At 37.8% G+C, this 25,102-nt stretch overlaps 1 protein-coding gene across 6 annotated transcripts in view; it reads right to left on the reverse strand.

Moving 5' to 3' along the window:
• The window catches only part of SDCCAG8 (SHH signaling and ciliogenesis regulator SDCCAG8), a 115,727-nt gene that overhangs the window by 49,527 nt on the left and 41,098 nt on the right, over positions 1-25,102 (reverse strand). For 5 of the 6 annotated variants that reach the window (XM_075089391.1, XM_075089387.1, XM_075089388.1 and 2 more), the window contains 2 exons: positions 22,108-22,250; positions 2,084-2,211 (listed from right to left, as the gene is read on the reverse strand). In XM_075089391.1, the coding sequence (XP_074945492.1) occupies positions 2,084-2,211; positions 22,108-22,250 (271 nt within the window). The remainder of the gene's footprint in view (positions 1-2,083; positions 2,212-22,107; positions 22,251-25,102) is intronic. The other variant, XM_075089389.1, reaches the window with a different exon arrangement.

Genomic DNA, 25,102 nt, shown 5'->3' on the forward strand with positions numbered 1-25,102 from the left:
TTCATAGATAACTTAGAAACAATTTAACATATTCTTAATTTCTTTCCTCTAGAGCCTTCCGGTTTTGTAAGGTTTTTTAAACTTCAGCTACTTGGACATGGAATTATAACATCATCATTCACCAAATGAAGGCTATATGTCAGAATAAGTTAACTGAAAGTGTTAAAGCAATCTTGCCACTGAATCAGGTCTTGTATGACAAGAATCACAATAAAGACTACGTATCTAATCTGGTGGCTTTGCTTTTTAGCTGGAAGTTCATTGACATTTCAGGGAGGAATAAAATTGGCAAGTCATGCCCTAGCCATCTTTTGCTTGCTCAGCCGGTGCACAGGATACACTGGCAACCCAAACACTCACATTGCAGACTCATTTCTTTCTCTCCTTAAAAAAAGCCATTATTTTACCTACTGTGTCCTGCGCTTGCCATGACTAATGTATTTTCTTCTCTTTAATGATAAGATATAGACTTACTGTCCAGTGACAGTTGCAGTGAAACCATTTCATAAATTAATTTTCAGTTACTATCAGTTTGGGCTGCACCAAAACTTGTGACCTAGAAATCAAGCATCTTTATTCTTTCAAAAGGAGATACTGCAAAATTATGTTTCTTGATTCCTGCTTTTAAAATAATTCAGAGGGAGAGAGACCACTGCTACCCAAATTCCTTGTATGCATGTAGGGTCATAATACACAAGGGTTTCTTTATGTACACAATAAATGACTATCATTTTCAACTCCTCCTAATTCTGCTAGAGATATATAAAAACAAACTCAGCCTTAATGTTGTCCCAGTATACGAAAAGGAAGCAATTTATGCACCAGGAGGCTAAATTACACATCTCTTGTGCAAAATTACACTTGGTCACATGCAGATGTGCTGGCTAGAGTAGGGAAAAATGGATCTGGGAGCTGCTTTTTTTTTTTCCTACTGTGTAGACAGCAGTCTAACGTAGTTGTCTGCATTCCCTGAACACACAGGAAAGGTCGTCTAGTACTGTGATAAAGCCGCAAAAAGGCAGAAAAATCAGACGGCAGATGTAAATGTGCCTGCTACCTCAGGTATTATCTGACACTGCTTAAGATTAATACAGGCTACATGATTTTTCTAGAGGTATTGCAGGACTGACAGGCAAAAATGGTATTTTATTGAACAGATGAATAAACCAAGTTCCATAAAAGCTGAAGCTCCTCCTTCTTTCCACGCTCATGGCTTAGAGACTTCCTCTCTAAAAATTTCTTCTCCTGTTTATAATATGCACCTTTATTAGTGTTGTTGGCATAGTACTTCACAATAACAAAAGGCTTTTTTGTTTGTTTGGAAACTCCGTTTTACTTCCAGAGTAAAGGTTAGAAGTTATTGATTAGCTAAGTCAATGCAATGAAGTCTCCTATTATGAGAACCTGAAGTATGCAAGGGATTAAACATCTTTCTTCTAGATTGAGGCGGGGGGGTGTGTGGGGGGGCACATGGTAATGCTAAAAATGTTTGAGGCTGCAAAGATTAAATAAAGGAACATATCAATTTGGAGCCAGTGAATTACATCCAGCTGCGACAGTGAATTAAGAACCGATTAATGGCTAAAGCTTTTCTCCAGTTTGGATGCCGAAGCAAACTCATTAAGCTTTTAGAGTAGCTATAATGTGTGTACTGTGGGAACTGTTCAATGCTATTCAGGAGACTTTAACTGTAAGCTCAGAGCATTTCCCGCAGAGCTTCTGATGCTATTTTCTTTATATAACATGTGTGCCTGAAAATCCAGCCAAAAACAAGCCCTTTGTTTTTCTACTTTGTTGTGGTCTCTCTCAGCTTTACGTTTCTTGAACACAGGTAAATAAACTCATAATCCAGATGGTGCAACAGATGTGAGAGCAGCACTCTGAAATCAACAGACAGTGGGCAATACTTTCCATTTTCTCTTTTAAACGCTAACTAATATGTAATTCGGAATCTCCGGTGTAGTTAGCATCTGCTCCCTTCGGCCAGCCAAAGGTTACAGGTGTTCCTGATGTCATTTCACAGTAAGGCGTGGGCCTGGCTTGTGAGTGAGTGCCCAGGCTCTAATCTTTCCCTACCACCTACCAGTTTTCTCATGCTGGGCCTCCATTTGCTGCATCTTCTGTGTCAGCTCCTGCTCTCTTTGCTGGGCCTGAAGGGCTCGGGCCTTTGCTTCATTGCTAACGCTTTGCTGAATGCTCTCTTTCTCCAATCTATTAAAAAAAATCCGAATAGGAAATAAAGAAAAATAAAAATCATATACAGAAGATGATAAATTAAAAAGGCAAAGCAGAACATTCAATTAATAATAATAATAAAAAAATTCTGGCCAAGATTTTCACATTAAACATTCCCCTCCCACTTCAGGTTATACAAACTGACCTCTATCTCTTACAATGTCAAACATTCTCCAGTGACTAGTAGAAAATGGATAAAAAGATATGATCTATTTCCTGAGCGAAAATTAGCCTTTCAGACAAAGATACAATTTTATTTCAAAAAATTTTGAACACAACTTCTTTTTCATATGGAAGTTCCCCAACACCCGCCTTGCACTGAACAGATTATTTGCATTTTCTTTTAAATGCTATTTATTTAATTCTGCAATGAAGCTTAGGGACCTGACCCTGAGATGGACTGGTTCCCAGTGAACCAGCAGGAGATAAGTCAATGGGAGTGATTGCCACAGTGCTCATAATACAGCTACTCTGAAAGCTTAATGAGGTTTTTTTAAGCAACTAAACAAGTTTTAACTATTAATTTATGTAAATAGGAGATGAATGCATCCGTTACAATAGAGAAGACTGTTAGCACCACACAGGCCCAGCCCCTTGTGCTTCTGCTCACTGGGGGGTCATACAGGAAGGTCTAAAGCCCAGTAATATTATCTAAGTATGCAAGCAAGAGAGCAATTTACTTGACCAGATATGCAAGATGGGGCAATCTACTCCTGAGGCAAAACAAATGCTAGGCTACCACACTCCATTGAAGCATTTTATTTAATGCAAGCCAAGCAAAAACAGCATGGAAAATAAAACCCCAAAAAGATATATGCATATAAATTAGAAAAGGTCCTAAACTGCAAATTCATATCTAGTCTTTCCCAAAGGTCGTGAATATTTATCTGGTGCACACTAGGATCCAGATTCAAAATTTCAGTGAGTTCACACATCACAAGGATTGATTTCTAGATTTCAGATGACATATATGCACACACTTTTCTACTGAAACTATATTTAATAGCTTGGGATAGGTTTCAATAAAGTCTTATAAACGTGTTTTTTTATTCTAGGGGTAATACCTATTTCAGGGGACTATAAAACAGAACACGGGCATAGATCATGTAAGGATAAAGCCACATCTCATGTGGTTGGTGCACTTAACCTTTGGATTGGTGCCTAATAACCCATCCGAGATATTGCAATATCTCAGCATGACACACACAATGTTAAATCTTCTCTCTTAAATTTACCCCAGAGCAACACAAATGGTGGGTCACATTACACTAATTCCTGGTCCTGATGTTGCAAGCCCTACCTTAGGCAAAACTCCCTTTGAAGTCACAGGCAGTTCTTTCTGAGGTAAGACAGAGTGATTTGACACAGAGAATGCATTTAGAGATAGCAAGAATGTTATAGTGTCAAGGGAACAAAGCACATTTTTCAAGGAAATTTCATACATTGAGCTGTACTTCATCACATCATTCTCAGAATTACTTCGTAACCATATTGGGGCTATCCTAAGGAGTGATGCTTGCATCGTTTCCTAAGTGTAAGCTCCAAATATGGAAAGCATTACTATGAAAAATCTTTCCATGTTTGCTGGGAATCAGTTTATTTAAACCCCTTCCACCCTTCCAAACATCTTTTACCTTCAGACAGTCGTCATGAGCACTGGGCTGCTCAAAAAACCACACCAGCACGTAACACACCCCCCAGACACTTTCAGCTAAAGGAAGTGGCAGTAGCACAGTATTTTATTTAATAGTGCCTCATCTGAGATGGCTGTGTGCAGTTGGGTGCTGTGCTGTCATCTGGCACACAGCTGGCTAGCTAGCATTCTGCTGGGGGTAGCCTTCAGCATGTATCAAGCTGCACAGCCCAAGATACCAAGGCAAGCCTGTAAATGTCCATTCCTCATTGCTACAGTCCCTCCTGTCCAACACACGCTAATAGGCAAGTTGAAAATAAATGGAGAATCTGCTGCCACCAGAAACACTCTCTTGCTAAGGGGACCCATCCAAAACAGCCACTCGCCTGTGCTACTTACTGTACACAGCAAATTAGCAGGAGCTCAGAAACCATGGATGCATGATGAGTTCCCTATGGCTGAAGTGTATATGGGGTGGGTGAAAACAGATGAGTTTATACAGCGGATAAAAGCTCAGTGATAATACTAGGAAAACACAGCTAATTCTTACGCAGAAGGGTAGATGACTAGTCTCAATCTTAGCACCTAGAAAATTTTGGGATTGAGACACATCCAGTGCCACATAAAGAGCAATATCTGAGGTGCCTAGAGCTGCTGAGGAACGGAAAAATTTCCTGGAGCCAAGGCTGTCTAAACTGAGTGGCAAGTGTTTCACCCACACCTTGAGCTGACACGTTCCCTACTCTCTAAGTTCAATCTCTCTGCCATCCTACAGAAAAGTTCCCCAACACATATTACATATAAGGAGGAAAAAAAAAACAAACAAAACAGACAAACAAAAAACCCCAACCCAACAAAAAAAACATGATAAAACACGCAGAAGGTGGCCCAAGAGGTTTCAGTACTTATCAGTAACATTCCTGCTATGAACAGAAAATACTGCAGGTGTAGCACATTTGACACTGGCTGCTTATTTGCAATTACTCTGAATCGTGAAAGAATTTTGATTTAAGGAAAAGAAAAGCTATGGACTGTAGACAGAAACAGTTATACCCCTTCAGCGTTAGTGTTGAGATATTACGAGTTTCCTTCTACAAAAACTTCAGAATTTCTCATGTGGATTAAAGGAAAGCACAGAGAAAATGCAAAGCAAAGCAACAGCAGCCTAATTTTGACAACACAGGTAAGACCTGAATCAGAAATGACCGCTGAAGATTAATCGTACCAGAACTTTCTAAATTACTATCTATAAGTATCAAAAAAGGGGACAGAGTGGTTAAACTGCAGCAGCCTATTCTCTGCAAGAATGCAAATACTGAATCAAAATTGGAGACGATAGCAAAAATTGCAGCCTACCATATAATAATTCTGGATTTGGCCACACCACTGATCAGTTTTACTAAAGCAGAAGCATTGAACTCATGGTGGCTTTCATTTTTGTGCCATGAAGTCTGAAGCAACCAAAGACTCAGTCACATGGAGGCAAGCTCAAGCTCTGTTCTGAAGTGCAAGTTTTCCACAGTGATTTTAGTGCTGAACACTTATTATTTCGAGCCTGAGTTACGGCTGTCAAGGGTAGCCTGCTTAGTTAACTTGTTCACATATCTCAATGAACTGGATACTAGTCTTCAGTGACTGAAAACTATGCTTTCTAAATATTCTTGACAAAACAAAGGGCACAGTAAACCACAGCTTATAGCACAGGAAAAAGAACACGATTGCCATCACTTGCACACCTTAAAAAAAAAAAAAAATCGCTGCTGAAAATGAAGTGAAAATTCACTTTAACCTCAAAGGTAATGTAAAAGTATGCTGGCTGAATTTGAGCCACCAAATTTAATACAAAAAAACCCTTTCCCACCACTAACACACAACAACTGGATCACAGATCCATTTTCAGTAGAAGACTCCTCTCTGCCAAATGGCTTCATAGTAAAGAAAAAGGAATGATGTAAAGACTAGCAATGTGACAGTCATATTTGACATAAATAATAGCTCATCGACTTTTGACTGTAACAGAACAGAACTAAAATTGATAAAACTTTGAAATTCACAACACAGTTCAATAGTAGGTACTTCTGCAACAGTCTTTTTGCTTTGGTAACAGTAAAAATACAGAACAAAAAAATACAGGATGAGCCTCAGTGTAGAATTAGGCCTCTGACTGGAGATTGCCAGTAAGCCTTCTGACAAAGCAACTATGATGTGAAGCAACCATATTTCCTATATTGACTATTTAATTTTTCTGAGATCAACATGTGGCATTTTGTAAAAAGCTAATGGATCTATGAGTATGGACTATGAACTTAGACAAATTAAAATACTCTAGCAGTTATCTCACTTCAATGGCACACAAGAGGTTATTATAACCTTATTTTTGACATCCACATTTCTAATTAATTATAATTAAAAACATAATTATAAAATATTTTAGGCTTTCGTATATACTTACTTTAAACTGGACTTCATAAATTATTAAGGCATTTAGTGTTCCGAATATTTGAGCTATCTGAACTAACAAGTGTGTTGGTCTAAATAATGACCAGTCCTGGAAATCAACCTCAACACTCATACTTGGGCAGCAAGAGGACCAGTTGATCCGAACACTGCTGCTTTTACTACATGCCCCAGTGTTTGGACACAGACCTCTTCCCAGATAACAGGTAGCCAAGTGGGCCAGCACTGTGAACTTCTGCACAACAAATCCCATCAGAAAGAGGGAAAGCACTGAACTGAGCGCTCCCTCAGGTCTTCCAGAGGAAACGGGCTTCCTCTCCCAGTACTTGTGTACTTGTTGGGTGTTACACAATATTTATTGTTTTATTTGCACAACAATAGCTTCTTGTAGCACAAGCTTCTATACACCAAATGAAAAAACAGTTTTGAGAAGGTACCCAAGCACTTAATTCCCAGTATCTTTAACAAAATATGGCCCGCAGGCACTCATAAATCAGAACACTTTTGAAAAATGTGATTTAAAAGCCTACATGTATTAGGAACTTTAAAGATTTTAGCTAATAGCTTTGGGTACAGTGGCCCAGCAATATTTTCTAGAGTCTACTTTGCAAACCTTCCACGATGCAAGTCTAGTGGACTGTCCATTACAAACAGCTTTCTGAACCATCTTCTCACAGGTTATTTCGTATTATTATTTCAGCTACAAGTGTCAAGGGAAAATGGAAAATCAGAGCATACCCTTGCTCTTCTCTCAGGCTACGGGGGGAAAAAACCCAAAACAAAACCAAAAAACCCCAGCACACAGCAACATTCACAGTAAAAAAAAAAAATTCATAAAACCACAAACAAGAGGTCACAATACCTACCCTATGCTGTAAGGGGAAACATAAGAAGAATGTCTGCAGTCTCTTACTTTACTATCAGAAAGCATTCAAATACTGCAGTGATAAAGGTCATAAAAGAATATATATAGAATAAGATCATATGTTGGGTCAGAACACCTAACAAACTTCTTCCCTCTGTCCTCCATATGCACCTTCATAAGTATGCCACACACAGAAGGATAAGGTCTCTCTTTTTTTTTTTTTTTTTCAGGTCAGCAGACAAGCCTAAAGGTTGGTCTGCAAATATGGAAAAAAACAAAAAACAATTTACCAAGAAGTCATTCTCCCCAGGAATGGTCTTAAATCATTTTCTCTATTAATGTAAAATTCCTAGCACTGATTTCAGACCTGTCTTTCAATTTCACAGCACTGCAGTACCCTAGTCAGCTATTTGTAATGGAGAACGTGTTTACCGAGTTTTATCTTATGCTATCTGAAGTCTAAGTATTTTCAAATATTTAGGTAAAAAAGCACACATCGAATTCTGCAGGTAAATAAGTAAATGCTGTTTTTAAGTGTAGCCATGATTCAGAATTACTGATTTCCACACCTTCTAAATTAACAGAGCTCTAGAGCATGTACTTTGCTCATATGTTTGGATCAAGTCAATAATAAGACTCAGGGTCATAAGATCTCTCCCTTTCCCTTAAGTCAGGCTTTTAGAAATCTTTTGTTCAGCACTGATTGTTTTGGTTATCCTCCTTTGTAAAGGCCTCTGTATTTTCATCTAATAGCTCCTTGTAAACACCTAGGATTGCTATAACTGCAGATGTAGCTGGACAGTGTTTCCTAGTTTCCTCTTAGAAAACACTGTAGATTTTTTGCCATCCAATTTTTTGTAATAAAGGTTTTGATTTTTTCAGTGCGTGTGTAAATCCGCCACATCAAGTTTGGACTGGCTGGATTTTACGGCTCTTGGTGCTTTTACAGGGCAGGAGGAGTGGCGTGAAATGACTGTTCTTATGTCAAAAAAAAAAAAAAAAATGCACACATGCATGCTTGTGCAAGAATTATGTAGAAATAGCTTTTAAAAGCATCATGATCAGGTCATTTCTTTAAAACTCTCCAAGGAGCTGAAAAATTGCCCTTCCTGTATCCCATTGTGGGAATTACCCACTGAGTTGCTCTTTATGTCTGTTTCTGGGAGCTGACCGGATGCTGATACTGGAGCCGGCTGCCAGGGCTTCTCAGCGGAAAGCTCAGGTTTCTGGAAACAGCCCCAGCCAGCACACTGTGTTTGGTGAGCAAATGTACAATCTACATTTGCATGGTTAAATTTTGCAGAGACCTAATTATTAATTTAATTGGTAGAATTGGAGGACTGCGTCATTGTTAAGGACGCACGTGGTCCTGTTTGTGAGAACTGAGGATTAAAAAAATTTTAGAAGAAAGAAACTTAATTTTTGCTTTTACAGTGTAAGGCGCCTAGTTACATTAGTTGAGAGATACAGAGAGTTTCCTAAAATAATGAAATATCAGAGTTTTCTTCTCATAACCATGTGAAGCAGAACCTACTACAAGCAATTAGAAAAGTTATGTAAAGGCCAAGGGTTTAAAAGTGGTAAAAAATTAAGCATTCAAAATTATTCAGCTCTTTAAATATGGATCTGTAAGGCTAGAAGATGCTACAGAAATAACTTTAAAGTCGAAATATCTTTCTTTAAAGTCGAAATATCTTTCTTTAAAGTCGAAATATCTTTCTTTAAAGTCGAAATATCTTTCTTTAAAGTCGAAATATCTTTCTTTAAAGTCGAAATATCTTTCTTTAAAGTCGAAATATCTTTCTTTAAAGTCGAAATATCTTTCTTTAAAGTCGAAATATCTTTCTTTAAAGTCGAAATATCTTTCTTTAAAGTCGAAATATCTTTCTTTAAAGTCGAAATATCTTTCTTTAAAGTCGAAATATCTTTCTTTAAAGTCGAAATATCTTTCTTTAAAGTCGAAATATCTTTCTTTAAAGTCGAAATATCTTTCTTTAAAGTCGAAATATCTTTCTTTAAAGTCGAAATATCTTTCTTTAAAGTCGAAATATCTTTCTTTAAAGTCGAAATATCTTTCTTTAAAGTCGAAATATCTTTCTTTAAAGTCGAAATATCTTTAAAGTATGTTAGTGAAACAACCAACCAAAACTTTACACTACCCCACCTGAGAGAAAAGGCAGGAAGGGACAACTCTGCCAGGCTACTACTACCTCACAAAAACACAAAAAAAAACAAAATAAAAAAAACTCAAAATACAATAAACACTCTGGGGGGAGAAAACAAGGAAATACTAAAAATTTGCCTGCATGTCCAACTTTGTTAAGAGACTAACTACAATTATTTGACAAGTTAGCTTAAAACTATTCTCCGTACAATGCAAATAATTACCCAACCATATACTCATTCCCAGAATCCAAATAATGGCAACTTGTTATACTACTTTTTTTTTTTTTTCCTGAGAATTTCAATTTTGCTGAAACAGAAGTTAGTGCATATGACCTTCTTGTTTCCACTGATTTTCTCCCCCAGCTTTCTCTATTTAGAATGCAGCTACACCATTGGAATCACCTTATAACTTTATATATGTCTATATTTGCACTTTATATAATACTAGGAGGTCTACAGCAAAACGTTAAGTCTAAACCTTCCACTTTGCCATTTACACCCTACCTGAAGCATCAGCAGGTATTATACGTTAATGTCTGTGCATGAAAAGATTCCTATGCTATTTTTGAGTACTTGCTGTACTTGAAAACTACTACAGAATTACCACTAACTGGAGACACTGATAGGCATGAGAAAGATGAAAAATTGTAAGGGTGTAGGAAATGAGAGACAGAGTGTTGCTCCTATGGAAGTTTGTATGACATGAAGAAGCTTGAACACAGTTAACTTGACTATATACATTATCGGTGGTATATTCCATCTCTACCTCTACCTACCAGATTTATTAATAAAATTGAAGGATTGGATTTCTTACTTGAAATTCAGCATAAAAGAGTGAATTTGCAAACACCTAGCCTATAACATGATTTTATTCTTTTGCTGTTTTGCCTTCAAAAGATATCTACAAAAAACTTTCAGTTCTTCAATCTAGACAATAACTACTTTTCAAGCTGGACAGTTCTCTGTATACCAGGTCACAACTAAATATTTAACTGCACTCAATTTCATTGTTAGAAAAGAAAAAAAAAAAGTGTCTCTAACAGTAATTAACATCTCGTATTAGGTCAAATACAATGACTTAGAACCCAGATCTGATGTTCTGGCACATCTATAAGCCTTGCCAGCAAGATACGTACCTCGTAAGTAAACACCCATCCTGCAGTGGTTACCACCATCAGATTGTGAACTATCTGGCTGATAAGTCCCTATAGAAACAGACAATTAAGTACAGAATAGAAGTTGCATGGGAAATGCAATGTGAGAAGTGGTTTTTGTTAAGTCTCAGTATGTAGTCCTAAGCGCCTCACAGTACTGCACCCCTTTCTCTGGAATATTCTACGTTTGTTCCACAAGCCACTTTTACAAATGGATGAATGTTGAAACATAGAAGATTTTTACAGGCATTTAGTCTGTACAAAGTTATTTAAATTATTTTCATTATATTTAAAGTAAAGGAGTAATTTTCTTGACTTATGGTGATTCTTGAATTTGGCACCATCAGTCTCTTATGATGCAGCTACAGGACAGATTTAAGCCAGTCTAAGGCAACACTGCCAGTATAAGGTGTGGTCCCTCTTTTTATCCTCTTACAGTTAGCACTCATCCAACCTATTCTGCAAGAGCAAATGATTCTTTTTCACACTGATTAACTCCCTGAACCACCTGATCATACGGGTGCCTGTCTCCCAGTGTCAGCACAAGCAAGGGCCTGACAGTATGTGGTCAGACATAGCCACATATTACCACTCTAGGGATTTGCCTTTTCAGCGGCAGCATAGACTTAGACCAGCTTCAAACGATTGTAACTACTCCCAGGCTCAGCTTGCTGATACAGTAAATCCAACTGTCAGGCCCCTACTATTGAATAAAAAAATGACGCACCTAAATGATGCAGATACCTGATCTGCTATGAACTCAGTCTGCCAATTTAAATTTGTTGAAAAAAACCAATGTTTTTGGTACGTTAACTTTGTACCAGCAAGCTTTATGCTGAATCAGGTATCATCTGTCCTACTGCAGCTGGCATAAACTCAGCATAAACACTGCACTGCATGCTCTAGCTAATTCAAAAGGAAAGTGACTGTGTGCTCACACCTGATCCGGATCAGATCAGCACAGCTGAGTTATCCAGTAGATCACAGATGCACTATGAATGACTGTTGAACAGACACCTACATTTTTCACAGACATTAGGTTTGGACATGCAACCTGCAGTTAAACTACCCTAGGCCTGATACTTGGAATTTGTTAACTCTCCCCAACTATTGCTGAAGTTGAGGAGAATTGAGGAACAGTTCTCTCTGCTTCAGAAGGACCAAGGCTCACATAACAGCTTGGGAAGAAGCAGAACAATTTGACAGAAAAGAAGCGTTCTTCAGGATGACAATTTGAAAGACAGTATTTGATTTTGCGGGAATTTGATCTAGGGCAAGCTAGACTTCTCCCCCATCCTACAGCAAGGTACCACATATTCCGGCAAACTGACAAATCTGTGACCAAAAGCAAGAAGGATGACAAATAACTGTGCTAACATTACATTATACTTGACTGTTGTTGATGTGCTTAGGTATTACAGAAACATCCCAATAAAAGACATGTTAACTACCCACATATCACAGGAGCTAGATATGAACAGGTGAGTCAAAAAATAAAAATCCAGCCTTATATGCCTTTTATTGGTTTGGTCAACTCTGGTATAATTTTTATATTATCCTGATTGTAACTGTCTGCACATTAGTATTAGAAATAATGGACAGCCAGTATAACAGCTGAGGGGTTTGGTGAGGTGGTCTTTTTTGTTCAGGTTATAAATCTCTTCTTTATGCTGTCAAGAGTAAGGGAGAAACGTATTTCAATAGCAACTTTAAAATGAAACTCACAAATTACTACCATTATGTTAAGTGCTAGATATCCCACTGTGCAGTTTTGCTTTGTGAATTTTTACCTTCTTCCATGCACACTTTTAGCCACTGATCGCACAGCCTTTCAGTGTTTTCTGCCTTTTCCTTTAAATAAACTGGCTCTGGCTCCTTCCATCTGGTTCCCCTTCCGTCAGCAACCCTGCACCTGTTCACACCTCCTCTCCTGTTGGATTCCACTGAACATTTCCTCCTCTGCCAGGGCTATTCTGGCACTCGCAACCTTTCTGTCATTCAATCCATCTGTCAGAAGTGAACTTTGTTTACCGCAAGCTTCTGCTTTCTTCTTCAAGAAGCAAAGCCCCTCAAGGTCATTGTCAAATGAACTGTCGGTGTGGATTTAAATCCACTTCTGCTAACCAGCAGAAGATGAAGTTCTTTACAGTCCTGTATTTGTGAAGATCGATTTGGGGTATAGGAGAAATAATACAGAAGCAAAAGAATAGATTTTAAGGGTAACTTGTTAACTCTAACAGCTAATGTGTTTTTTCTTCATATACATATATCTATACCTACTTGCAAAGACTAGCATAATCTAAGAAAGACTTCCAGAGCTATGCAAAGAAGTGGAAAAGGCTAATAAAAATATTACAAATAAAATAATAAATGAAAGCTTTTGACTCTCATTTTAACGCTGTGTAACAAAGATATTGACTAAAAATGCAAAGAGAAAATGGAAACAGCTGAATGAGTAAGTTTGCAGTAAAACCTTAAAGTGGCCAACAGCATTCACTGTAAAGTATTTCATCTGCAGCATCTTTTTTTTTTTTTTTAACTTACCTACTGATGTTTCAAATGTAACACTGTTTACGGAAATGAAAATCTTAAATATTTTTTCCTGTAAAACACATATATGCAACTCTTAAAATACTGCCTTCCACACTGAGACAATTGTAAAGACTCTTTGTCAGGGCTGAGACTAAAGTCATATTGTCAACAGGATACATTAGTTTCAGCAATTCCTGTGCCCATATTTCTTTTCAGGAATACATTCTGGTAACAACAAGCTCCTGAATTATTAACTAACCTCCTCAACAGTCTCATTCTTCTAAAATAAGAAATACCTTTCAATTTCACTGCATGCCTTGAATACCCTTAAAAAAAAAATAAAATCTTTCAGCAAGACTAAATACAGTACCAAAACATAAAATACATATTTTAAGTTTTATAAGCAATTATAACAAACCACCCATTTTATTACCCTTTTACCAAAAATTAACTTAAAGTAAAGCCTTCTGGGAGCAAATCCAGGAGATAATCCAATCTCGTTAGCAGAAATGCAGTTATACTTATGTTAGGTCTGATTTTGACTCTAATAAAAATTGCATTGACAAATACTGCACAAGTTTAGCTGAATAATAACTTAATACTGATGTATCCCTTGAATGGGGATTAGTCCCTGTATTTCTTTTCTGATGCTATGATCTTCTTCCATAGGAAACAACATGAAGGTGAACAAAGCACTGGAAATAGAAGAACAACTCTGGAACAAAAAAAATATGCAGCAGTGTCCCACCTAACTACAGAGAAACTTTTATTCCCCAGTTTGATTCAACCCCTGTAGAAAGCAACTGAACAACAAGGAGAAACTAATTAAGAACAGTTGCTCCTATTTCTACAAAAATGTAGTTTGATACTCAAACACCAGGAATGCAGGGGTAACCAACAGTGGCACGCTATCAAGTTTGCCAGGCTGCCAGCACAGCCAGGGGAAGGAGGTCAGCCCTGTCAAGTAGCCGACAGCAGAGGCTGTGCTCATCTGCTCCCTCAGGACAAGCATCTCCCAGCTCACACTCTCCCCTGACCCATCACCAGCACAAGGGTGCTGAGCAAGGGGGTGAGGAGAGCATCTGGCCAGCCAAAGCTGGTGTGCTCAGGTGAATTTTCTTCCTCCCTCCATCCACCAGCTACCTTCTACAGAGAACACAACCTGCAGGCTGATGCTCTTCAATGTCAAGTTTGAAAAAGTCCCCAGTTGAGGGCCCTTTGGGTTCTCTGTTGAATTTTCTAGGCAAGACTTTCAGGAGCAGAATCTTGAACAGAAGAAAAAAAAAAATCACTGTGACTGCACAAAATAAATTACTTTGAATATACTTTTGAAAGCACAAGGCAGCTTTTAAAATTGTTGAACTTGAAAATACCAAGTGCTGATACAAAAGGTACATTTTAAGCTTACTACAAAAACAAGCTTTCAGATGTACTGGAGAGAAAAGCCCTAGAACAAGTCAAAAATAAAGATAAAAATCAGAAACATTTTTTCCAGTAGCAAATTCAGCAAAAAAAAAAAAAATCCAGCAGCCTTGAATACATGTGTCTGAAAGATTTTTATGGTTCAAAAAAAAAAATAAATCATTATCCTGTTGTCATTAGTCACACAAATAGAAAACCTAATTTGAATGAGATGAAAGTAAATATTTGATACACGCACGTAAACTTATTACTGTTAGTGTTGAATAATAACTGCTCAAAACAAAGACCTTATAAAGATGTTTGTTTTCTACAGCAGTTAGTCTCTTCTGTATTTCATCTGAATTCACTGCTCGCTCCAAAGCGCTTTAAGTATTGTCACTGCTCCTGAACCACACTCTACATGCAGTAGCAATTTGGCTGCCTCAACAACCTGATGCGATGTATAAAAGATGAAATCATTAGAGAAATTTGATGTGACCAGTTGCAGTTCAAATGCATGGAGAAAAAATGGGTGAATCTAAGACCGAAATCTGAAAATGTATTACTGCCTTTTCCTTGAAAAATTTGTATTGTAGGACAATAGATGAAATTGTCAACCATGTTTAAACTTAAAAAAAAAAAAAAAAAGAAAAAAGGTGATTTATAAAGACTTTCATATTCAAAGTTAACACACCATTTTGGGCGTTATTCTTTACTCTGCTTTTTTTTCCTTTCCCTTTTAAACTTCATCAATGGCCTTTATGTGTTTGTACAACCATCTCAAATATGCTTAAATTATTAAATAGAAAGATATTTAAATAATTGTGTATTATCTTGACACAAAGTGTATCAGCTTCGAAATTTCTACAAGGCACTGCCAGAAGACGACAGAGCCGATTTATTTCAAATCATTCAGTATCAGTCTTCGTAAAGCAGCATATGGTCTTATCATGGCAGGTAAAATATTTTACCTTCTACAATAACGCGGAGCAGCTAATTTATCTACATGCTGTATAATCAGATAAACAATTTCAGCTGCACTATGAAAACCTGTAGGCAAGGGAAAAATTTATCCCCCCCCACAGTTTACTGATTTTTCTGCCGATACATTCATATAATTGCTAACAATATAGGTTTTTCTTTCCTCCATCCCATTCTTCAATTACCTTAAAGCAAGACCTTCTTTTCAGTTGTGGAAATATTTGCAGTTTCTACAGCTGCAGGACAAAGAACTGAGACATTTTCAGAGAGTTGCTCAGGGGAAAGGAAGAGGAAAAAAGGCTTTGCAAGATTCTATTGCAAGTAAAACAGAGTGAATGACAACTTTCAAAGCTACCACAATCATTTACTAATGTGCTGCTATACCAAATAAGTCTAATTTTTTTTGACAGCACCAAATTAGATTTATTGCAGAAACTGCTGCATAAATAGCATATGGCTATGTTATACCACCTATTTCAAATCCCTGTAATGTTTCCTCCCCTCCCTGCTCAAAATGAATAATTGAGCCAAGCTATAAACCTTCTGCAGACGAGAGATATACAAGTTCAAAAAGCAGATGCAGGAGATGTAGATTTCTTTGTTGAAATTGTCTAAAAAAGTATCATATATCCCAATCAAATAAAATTGGGCAGTAATAGGTCATGTCTGCCTTGCTATATTTCAGGATTTTATTTCTCCCTTTCCCTGATAAAATTTATTTTCATTTCTCTTTCAAGTCATCAACACGGGGCACGACCTCGTAATCCTCTCGCACATGACTACCTCTTAGTTTCACAAGAAATCCTATTGATCTTTACTTCTTACGTGAGTCAAATTATTCATGTGACTCAAGATCAGAAGGCTCGGACCTCCATTCATTCCTCACAAGCTCTCATTTATGAAGAGGGAAGTGCCTCCTCCGAGCAGAAATAAAACATCAGAAAACTGGCTTCATTCATCGGAGGGGCCCAACCCTGTGGGAAGGTGCCGACCTACAGCTCTCCCCCCTTTCAACAGGAGCAAAGTTTTCTCATCGTTTTGCTGGATCAGTCCCTGGACCCACGTGCTTTTGTATTTCTGTCAATCGCCAAATTCTGCATTCAATACGCTGCTAAGACAAAATACGAACACACATAACCTTATTACGCGCGGGACCAAGAGCAAAGACAACGTAATTTTGAGGTAGGAGGGGGCACGATACACCTAGGCGGGACGCGCTCACAGCCCAGCAGGCCGCGCGGGGAGCCGGCGGCTGGTCCGCGCCTCCCCTCTCCCCGAACCGCGGGCGAGGTTCGCCGCACGCCTCCAAAGTTTGTGCGGTTGCTGCACGGAAAAGACGTTGCAAGGTCTTCTCTCCGGCCGACGGGCACACCACTGCACACATCGTGGAAGGCTGCAGCTACCCCGCCGCTTGCCTCTCGGTGGTCAGTCCTCCCAGCTGCCCTATCCGTTACTGTCTGATTAGCTCTGCGAAGGAGCCCCTCCCCGGCCAGCTTTCCCCGCCATCTGTTCCACACGCGATGGCTGCCGCCCAGCAGCCTCGCGCTGCCCTCCTACCTGGCACCCGGCTCCCGGCCTTACCCCAAAGTGCTAACACAGGTTCTCGCTGCTGGCAGAGTCAGGATTTCATTACTACTACTTTGACAAGTGCAGGGTTGTTTGTAATTTCTCTTTTATCCTGATTTTGATTGTACAACCACCTCCCACTGATTCAGTTTGCTTCAGTTTTGTTGCTCACAGATTTTACTCTCCACATTAATCTCCCTCTGGCATGTTACTGCATCTGTTCCCTTTTTTATTATTAATTTTCAAATTCCCACCATTTTTGACAAAAAGGAGGTAATCTACACTCTGCTTCTGCCCATTTCATTTTCTTTAATTTGGAAGATAAGTATGAAAGCGTGCCAAAGAAGTTAATTCTCCGTTAACAGTTTATTTTCTGGCATCCCGATGCCTTTGTACATGAAAAACAGATAGAAATAAATGTTGACTGAATCACAACAACGTAGTTGCAACCATCCCTAAATTTAATGAAAAGTAAACATATGAAGCAGAATCTAAAAAGTTTATTAGTTATCAGAGTTGTTTCATGTTATCCCTCCTCCCTGCATTTTAAAATAATAGTTCTGTACAAGATAAACAGAATATAAAAAAAATTAGAAATCAATCACTGCTTATACCTCATTTCTTCTTCTCCCCTGTTCCCCCTCTCTCCCCCCAAATTATGTGTTATTGGTCCTTTCATCAGTCAGTCAGTCTGGGAACATAAAACATATCTCAGTCATTTAATATTAGTAACAGCATTTCTTCAAACGTTACCTCCTTTCCAGCACAGATGACAGACTCTAAAAAAATAGTTGAAAAAGCACAACAATAAGAGTGCTGCTAACTAATAGATACTACTAGAAAAAAACCCAACAGATACTCCCAAGTACTGTGTAACTCCCTAGAAGGCTAAGTATAACCACCTTCTAGAAATCAATCAGTCAGTTTACACTGATCATTTAATAATATAGCTTAAATAGGGAAGTCAATGTATAAGGCATGCTGCAATTCTAATGAGGAACGCTAGTGACGACATACAGCTCAACACCAAAGCTTCAGTGACTAAATAATGCCACAGGAACCTGGAGGTGGAATGATAGATTTGTGTGCTTTATTCATTATACGTGTAATACTAATTAGCATTAATGAAGTCATTGAAACTAGCAAGGACCGATGCACAGTAGGAAGGCTATAGCATTGTTAAGACCCACTGTACTCCCCAAATGCCACTTTCTTTGATATGCAGCTTCCTAGAGAACATATCATTTTCAAAAATAAGGGAGAAAAGAAATATCACATAATGGGGAAAAAAATAATTAACAACTACGACGTCCACTGTCCTAATTGTAATATAAACTTTTATCCTTCAAGAGAGTGACACAGGGATTCAGGGTAGCTCGGCGGGTCACCTGAACCTGGAAGCACGGGTTCTTCTACTGTTCAGTAATTTTTCCCCACCTACAAGCTGACATTAAATATTGCTTGTAATATTTCACATAAGCAAACAAGAAAAGTGAAAAATTAAATTAAGTCTGCTTCGATTCCAGTCAGTTACGCCTCCTAGCAAATTTTAGACAGCAGTTCAGTCATATCATGGGCCATCTACCTATGTCCATGCCTGACAAAATGCATGATGGCATAGAAAGAATTCAGTTTTAAAATTCAGTGATTCCCTCACTTCTTAAGATTCATTTAACTGCTTTGGCATATGCAAACAGGAGCTACATCTGACTGCAACTGAAACAAATAATCGCTTCAGATTTGTTTTGTAACAAAAAGAGGAAATATTTTTAATGACTACTCCATTACACAAGAATAGTGAAAAATTTTATTAAATTAGATGACATGCTAAAATCTGGGCAAGCTGTTAACAACTTGCATCTTTTATGTGATCTTTTCACTAGCATACAGACATGATTTTTAACAATTATTCTCTCATGAACTAAGAACAATAGATCTGTATGTTTTCTGTTCCCTGAAGAATGGATTCAGATAAGCTTTGTTAGCAAAACACAACCTTGCCAAAGTAATGGCAATTTAACATTGACTTCAGAAGTAATTTAATAAGATTCTCCTACTAGAGTAACTCTAATACAAATAACCACAAAGCTAAAACTAAGGTAGAAAAATAAATACTTTAAATAAGCACGGTCAGTGTCAGAGCATGGTGACATCTGCAAAGTTACATGACTGACAATCAAAACTACACAGCAAAAGTTCTGTATTTTCCCAGTCATTTGAAGCCATACGAATTAGAATTACTAACTAGATTCAATAGCAGGAAATGCATGTTAATAGCAAGGATTTCTAAGCAACATATTGCTCCAGAAAGAAAGGTGACAGGAAAAGGCAAATTTAAACTCTGTGGCAATGGTTTGGAATAGCTAATTGTAACCTTTTTCTTGATTTTTAACAAGTACATTTTGTTAACTTAGAAGCTGTTTAGTTGATAATCAATCAACGGTGTCTGAAAACTAGGATGCAGCAAAAGAAGTGGGACTCCTGGAGAAGAGTGCAGTTTTGCAGAGCACTTTCTTTTCCTCATTAAGACATAGACTGCATGGTCTTTCTCATTTAATCCATTCGTATAATATTCATAATCTCATTTTCATACATCAAAATCCAAAGTTCTCATATTCGTTTTATTATTCTGTTTATTTACAATATCCAAACTTAGAATCAGTAAAGAACTTTTCTCCTTAGTAATGTACAAATTCATACAAAACTAAGAATTCTTCCTGTACCTCCCCAGCTACCTGTAATTTTTGTCAGAACGAGCCAGACAGGTCACACAAGGCAACAGGAAGACTCTCCACAACCATGTACAAGCAGTACAGGCCTCCCTCAAGTCCAGCGTTGTGAGAAGACTTGGAGTGGACCAGCTGGTCCTCTCCTTGAAAAGAGGGAAATCAGCAAGATGAGGCCAAGGCCAGAATACCCAAGAGATGCACTAAATCAGTGCAATTTCTGCAGCAACCTCCCACAGGCAGGACTCTAGAGCTTAAAATCTGTTTTCTTTGGCAAGTGCCGCTGTGAATGATTCTATAACCCCCATAGGATTGCTATTACCACTACCCTTCAAGTGAGTATTTTTCACTGGCACAGCTGCCATTTGAGGTGAAGGGAAAAAAGAATGAAAAAAGGCAGACTGTAAGCCAATAAAGTTCACGTGCAACAACGAGGGATTTACCAATCTATTAAAAACATACTGAGTTCAAAACCTCTCATCTCTTCCCCCCACCTCTCCTTCTTCACCCATGGCAGCAACATCACCTAATGTATTCCCAGAAAGCAGACAGACACTCCAAAGATAAGGAAAACACAAAAAATTACAGAGAAAGAAGTATTATAGAATTTGAGGAATATCAAGGAGAAAGATTTGAACCTATTTCCTGTGTTCAGTGTATATATTCTTCTGACAATTATATGTCAGCATAGAAAACATTTCATTACTTATAAGCATACTTATAAGCAGAAGCCACAGCATGAACACAGAGTATAATAAAATAAAGACCAGGACATTGCAGAAGAGTAGCTGCACTAGGTCAGACAAAGAAGCTGTGGCACTTCAGCATCTGTCTCAAAAAGCAGATGTCTGTGAAACTGTGGGAGAACAGGGCCAGCACAGCATTACTTGTCCAAAATACCGTTCCAAGCCCTCCAGTGATTTGCATCTCAGAAACTCCCCAAGTCAGAGACCATAGATTAAAAAGCTCCCTGAATCATCTGTATGTTAGGTATCCAGCTTTAAGTACCTCACTCTGTAAAAGCAGGCAACAGTCCTCATTTTTACAAGTTGAGTATTTTAAAAAGAAAAAAAAAAAAAAAAAAAAAGAGGATATTTGCTAGTCAGATTTCCTCCAAGATACCCAGAGCTTTATTGCATATAATCAGCCTTTTGCTAAGAGGAGCGTGGTAAGCCATTTGGTTAACTATCACAACAAATCATTATTAATAAAGTTCTGCTAAATCCAAACTTTAGATATCTTAACAACTCACCCAAAACTTTTTTCAAGTTCATTAACCTCTAGCATATTTTTTCTCTAAATACAGGCTGTTAGAGTCGTACTTTCTTCCATCTGTTAAACAACCGTGCTCTGAATTATACAGAAATGTAGCTGAATAAAAAAGCAATTCATTGAATTTAATAGTTTACGCGAGGCTCTATTTTATTTCCAGTTACTCAATGGCAGAATTCTCACAAAGCCCAAAGAGTAAGAGACTTGGATAAACATGCAGACTTCTGTTAAGTGATAAAAATCTGAGCGGGTTTTAAATGTAAAATTTAAACTAAGCGAACTTTTTTTCCTTAAGGACTGAGTAAAAGCCGCCAGATTTGTTTCTGGATGTTCACCCTTGGGAGGAGCGGGGGGACGGAACAAAACAAAACCCACACACACAACCAAAACCCTGCAAACAGTCAGACACAATAGCATTTTCTGTGGCAAAAGGAAAAATTCCTGCAGTTATCAAAACTCAGGCTGCAATAATTGGCATGCTAACCTTCTGGTGTTTTCTAGAAACGTGTAATTAATAGTACAGTAAATGGCTTTGGGAGCTATATCCAAGGATGGAATAAACCCAGGCACAGCCTCTTGTCACACAGTGTTTGCGTTGTGCAACTGACTTAACCTCCTCACACACTTGAGCTTACCTCCTATTCCTAGACAGTAATACCACCTTTTGATTGTTTAACACAATTATGTTCATTTATATGTTCCTGGTCATTCTGCTGCAGAAACTTCAGGTTATTAATCTAGGAACTCCTATGCTTAAAGGTGCTGTTGTACACTACAGTCTCAAACATTTAAAATGTCTTTGTCCTACCAAACGCAGGAGCAACAAAAAGAATGTAGCTGCACTCTCCCCTACTCTTCTTCCTGCCCAAAAGCATGCTACCTCATCACCAGAGCTGAACATTGCCTTGTCTTCACCCTAGTAATTCACCTTCATAAATTATAGTTCATAACTCACTTCATAGTTCATGACTCATTTATTTAAATCTCCACTTTTAGGGTGACTGAGGGCTGCCCATGCAGTCAATGACTGCAAGTATCTATAACAACTGTGGGGAAGCCTGTGGCAAAAAATTAACAGAATGAAATTGGTACTACAGCATGTAATAGGATAAGGGGTACCTGGTGAGGTGCAGTTGGTGCTCAGATTTACTCAGCAGTTCTGTCAGTTTTAGGCACTCCTCTCTGGCTCCTGTCACATCCTGCTGGGCTTGTTCCAAACGCTGTTTGTTTCCATTCAGTTCTAATCCTAGTTTTTCTATTTGCTTAGAAAATTGTAGAACCAAAGAAAGTATATTTAGAGAAATGCACAGACATACATTTAAAGACAATAAATCTTAATGTGATCAAAGCTCCTGAAAAATAATGCATGCTTTTCTTTTAGAACAAAAGTAGTTTGTTGATAAACAGTGCAAAGCAAGCAAATTATCTGAAAAATATACTCTTATGAAAAACCAAAATGCATATCATACTTAAATACATTAATACACACTAAATGTTATTGTCTTCACGCGGCTTTGAGAGATACATGCATTCAATAATTTTCTGATTTTCTCTTGCAAAGGCTTCCAGATTTATGTCCCAAATTCACTGTGTTAGAAAGCCAGAAGGCAGCAGAACAGTGGCCATCTTCAGAAGCTGCTGGACACAGGATAGCTCTTGTGGTCATTTATTTTGCTTATCTATTGCATAAGTAACGACACATGGGAATTTAGCTTTGTCATCTTCACATAATATTATGCAAGAGAATAAAGGTCATTTTGTGATTTTACTATTATTGAAAGTAAGTTATTTATGACTTATAGCTGAATTCTAAACATACCAGCTGCTGTTAATCCTATCATCTTAACATCATTAGTCCTTACATGCCAACTAAACCAAGTAAGTAAATCTAACTCAGTCAATGTGTCTATTAATTTATTTTACAAACAACGACAAACAAACTTGCATAACCAGCATCTTTGATTCCAGAGAAGCACACTGGACTCACCATCTCTAACTGAATCAAATTGTCAACAGTTAAAACATTTTTCACAAATATTTGCAGAAGGAATCCATTTTGCTCTAAGTCCATATACAACATACAAGTACCTGTATGAACACATCTGTAATGTAATACTATACTTTGTCCTAAGGATGTTTTTAAGGAGGCCAGTGGAGTACAGAATAAGCTAACAATGTAATTTCATCATGTAGTAACTATTCTGCACTAACTCCCTACATAAATAGTCATTCATCTTTGGGGCTGGAGGGAACTTGTATGTTTTTCAGTCAACTAAACTGTGAAAGGTCATTTGTAATACAGAATAAAATTGTTCATATAAGGAGTTAGTGCTGAATAGCTATTATACTTTAAATTCATACCATAACTTATTTTGTGATAGCTTCCTCATGCAGACAAGCCTGAATATCTTCTTCAGTTAATGAAATTATTCATTCAAACATCCTACAAGAACAAATGAATGTAATTCAGTCCCAATATTTGCACTTGAAGCACCTTCATAATAATGTTGTCTCTTTTCCTCCTATGGAAATGTTAACCTAAACCACTTACAGTAAGTCATGATGTCGCAAACAGTCTCTTCATCCAGAAAAAGGCTTCTTAATGTTATTTTATTTATTTTTAATTTTGCTAATTCCTTAACTGTACACTTTTCCCCCAAGAGCACTCAACAAACGTTCATGAAGGAAATTTTGATTAGAATTTGAATGTGACCTTGCTTTAGCACATAGGCCACCTACCAAATTAAACTGGTAATTCCAAGTTCGAACACTAAGATAGCGAAACTATCTGCAAAATCATTAGCACTCTTTGCCTCTGAAGAATGTAGCAACCTATTACACTGTCAGAATGTTTTAGAACCAGGTGTGCAAAGGGTATTCAGTTACATACGCTTTGTATTTTCACTGATTTCCAGAGACTTTCCATATTCTAAATAGAACAGAAGTCTCAGTGGGTTCTCTACACTCTATTCTTCTTAACAGCAATAGTTTATTAATGTTATTTCTCCATTTGCAGTAAACAGAGACAAGAGTTCTTCACTGTCTTTACAAGTTAAAGACAGGGAATTTCTGCAACATTCTTAAAATTTGCTTTAAGAATACATCCATTCAGCATACCTTTTAAAAAGCCAAGCCACAAATTCAGTCAAAAAGCATCAACCAAGTATATGAAAAAGCACAACCACAGCTGAGAACATAAATATACTCTAGATCACTCCTTCAGGGAAAAGTTTCAAGGAACAGATGGGCTTTACACCATTGCCTCGAGTTAAACAGGCTCAGTCAGGTTTTGACACAGACCCACAGAAGGAAGCAAATTCCAAGTGCAAGAACCTCTGGTGAAAGTGTTCTGCTTCCATCAGCCAGATGTTGAACCTCCAGGGTTCGCAAGATTCATACCCATAGATTTCAGTTGTCATGGAAGTGCAGAAGGAAATTCTCAGACAATGACTCCATGACAGGCTCTTGAAAGACTCACAGCAGTCTTATGATTTCTATAAGAAGTATCAAGGAAGCAAACACAGGTTTTGAAGAACAGTTTTACTTCTGCTACTTTCAACAGTAATTCCAGAATTCAGAATCAGCTCGTTTACACACACGTGTGTGTGTTTGTGCATGTGTGCAGGTGTGTATATATATAAATCTATCTTAAAATACCAATATTTAGGGGTACTCACAGTGTGAGTTATATGCAGAGTAGGAATTCTACACAAGAATTCTGGCAATGACCATGGCAGAAACAGCAGACAACCTCATGAGAAAGGGATGGCAGAAAAATGCCACCCAAGAGAACATGCTAACAGCAACTCAGAAACCAGAAGCCTCTAACCCAGGTACATTTAGGGATATCAACTACTTTCTTCTTTTTGAAACACCACAAAACGTTCATTGAAAATAATTTGGTAGAAGCCACGCATCATCACACTGGAAACGCACAGCCCACACTCTGAACGCTACGTATTACTTTGGTTTAAAAACTCAGATAATAGTTTGAAACATATGAAGCCTCAGACCTTAAGACTTGTCATGCAGCTTGCTTCCCTCTCCTGCAAACAATAACAGTCTCACAAATGTATACACTCTATCCTGAAATACGTCAATCCAGTCCATCACT

This window comes from Phalacrocorax aristotelis, chromosome 3, assembly GCF_949628215.1.
Source record: "Phalacrocorax aristotelis chromosome 3, bGulAri2.1, whole genome shotgun sequence".
NCBI lineage: Eukaryota > Metazoa > Chordata > Aves > Suliformes > Phalacrocoracidae > Phalacrocorax > Phalacrocorax aristotelis.